Source organism: Branchiostoma belcheri, unplaced genomic scaffold, assembly GCF_001625305.1.
Source record: "Branchiostoma belcheri isolate BF01 breed outbred unplaced genomic scaffold, Haploidv18h27 scaffold195, whole genome shotgun sequence".
Taxonomy (NCBI): Eukaryota; Metazoa; Chordata; class Leptocardii; order Amphioxiformes; family Branchiostomatidae; genus Branchiostoma; species Branchiostoma belcheri.
The window spans coordinates 274,067-274,552 of record NW_017803435.1 but is presented as its reverse complement, the minus strand read 5'-3'; the positions used below and the strand labels follow the sequence as shown (position 1 = coordinate 274,552).

Below are 486 nucleotides of genomic sequence, written 5' to 3'. Positions count from 1 at the left end.
TAGATATATATTGAGCTTTGTGTTTCTATGGCTGCAAAGAATCTTTATGTTTTAAAAAGAATAATTTTTCTTCTAGGCCGTACTGCAGGCCAATGCTGGGATCCGGGTGTGCCAGCCAATGGGGTGAGGGATAACAACAGTAACTTTACATCAGGACAGACAGTCAGGTACACCTGTATGGTCGGGTATCAGCTGTGGGGGACTGCCAATATAACCTGTCAGTCGAACCTGACATGGAGTGATGCTACACCAACTTGTGAAGGTAACAAAATTTAAATGCCTGACTTAGGTCACAGCAAGTAAATTTTAGGGATGACATCCTCCGCAGAATCCAAATCTAATGCGAGAGGCCGAAAAAACAAGGCGGGCCCAAAAAAGCAAGATTTCTACATTTTCAAATTTTGACACATTATTAACCATGTTAAACAAGAAATGATCATACCTATATTGTGCTAACTTTACTGCCAACTATTACAACATCCATTT

The 486-nt window shown here is 40.3% G+C and overlaps 1 protein-coding gene across 1 annotated transcript in view; it reads left to right on the top strand.

Annotated features, from left to right (window-relative positions):
• Positions 1-127, top strand: part of LOC109468204 (CUB and sushi domain-containing protein 3-like) — an 82,820-nt gene extending 82,693 nt beyond the window's left edge. The window contains exon 20 of the mRNA XM_019766459.1: positions 77-127. Coding sequence (XP_019622018.1) covers positions 77-127 — 51 coding nt within the window. The remainder of the gene's footprint in view (positions 1-76) is intronic.
• Positions 128-486: the final 359 nt, after the last annotated feature.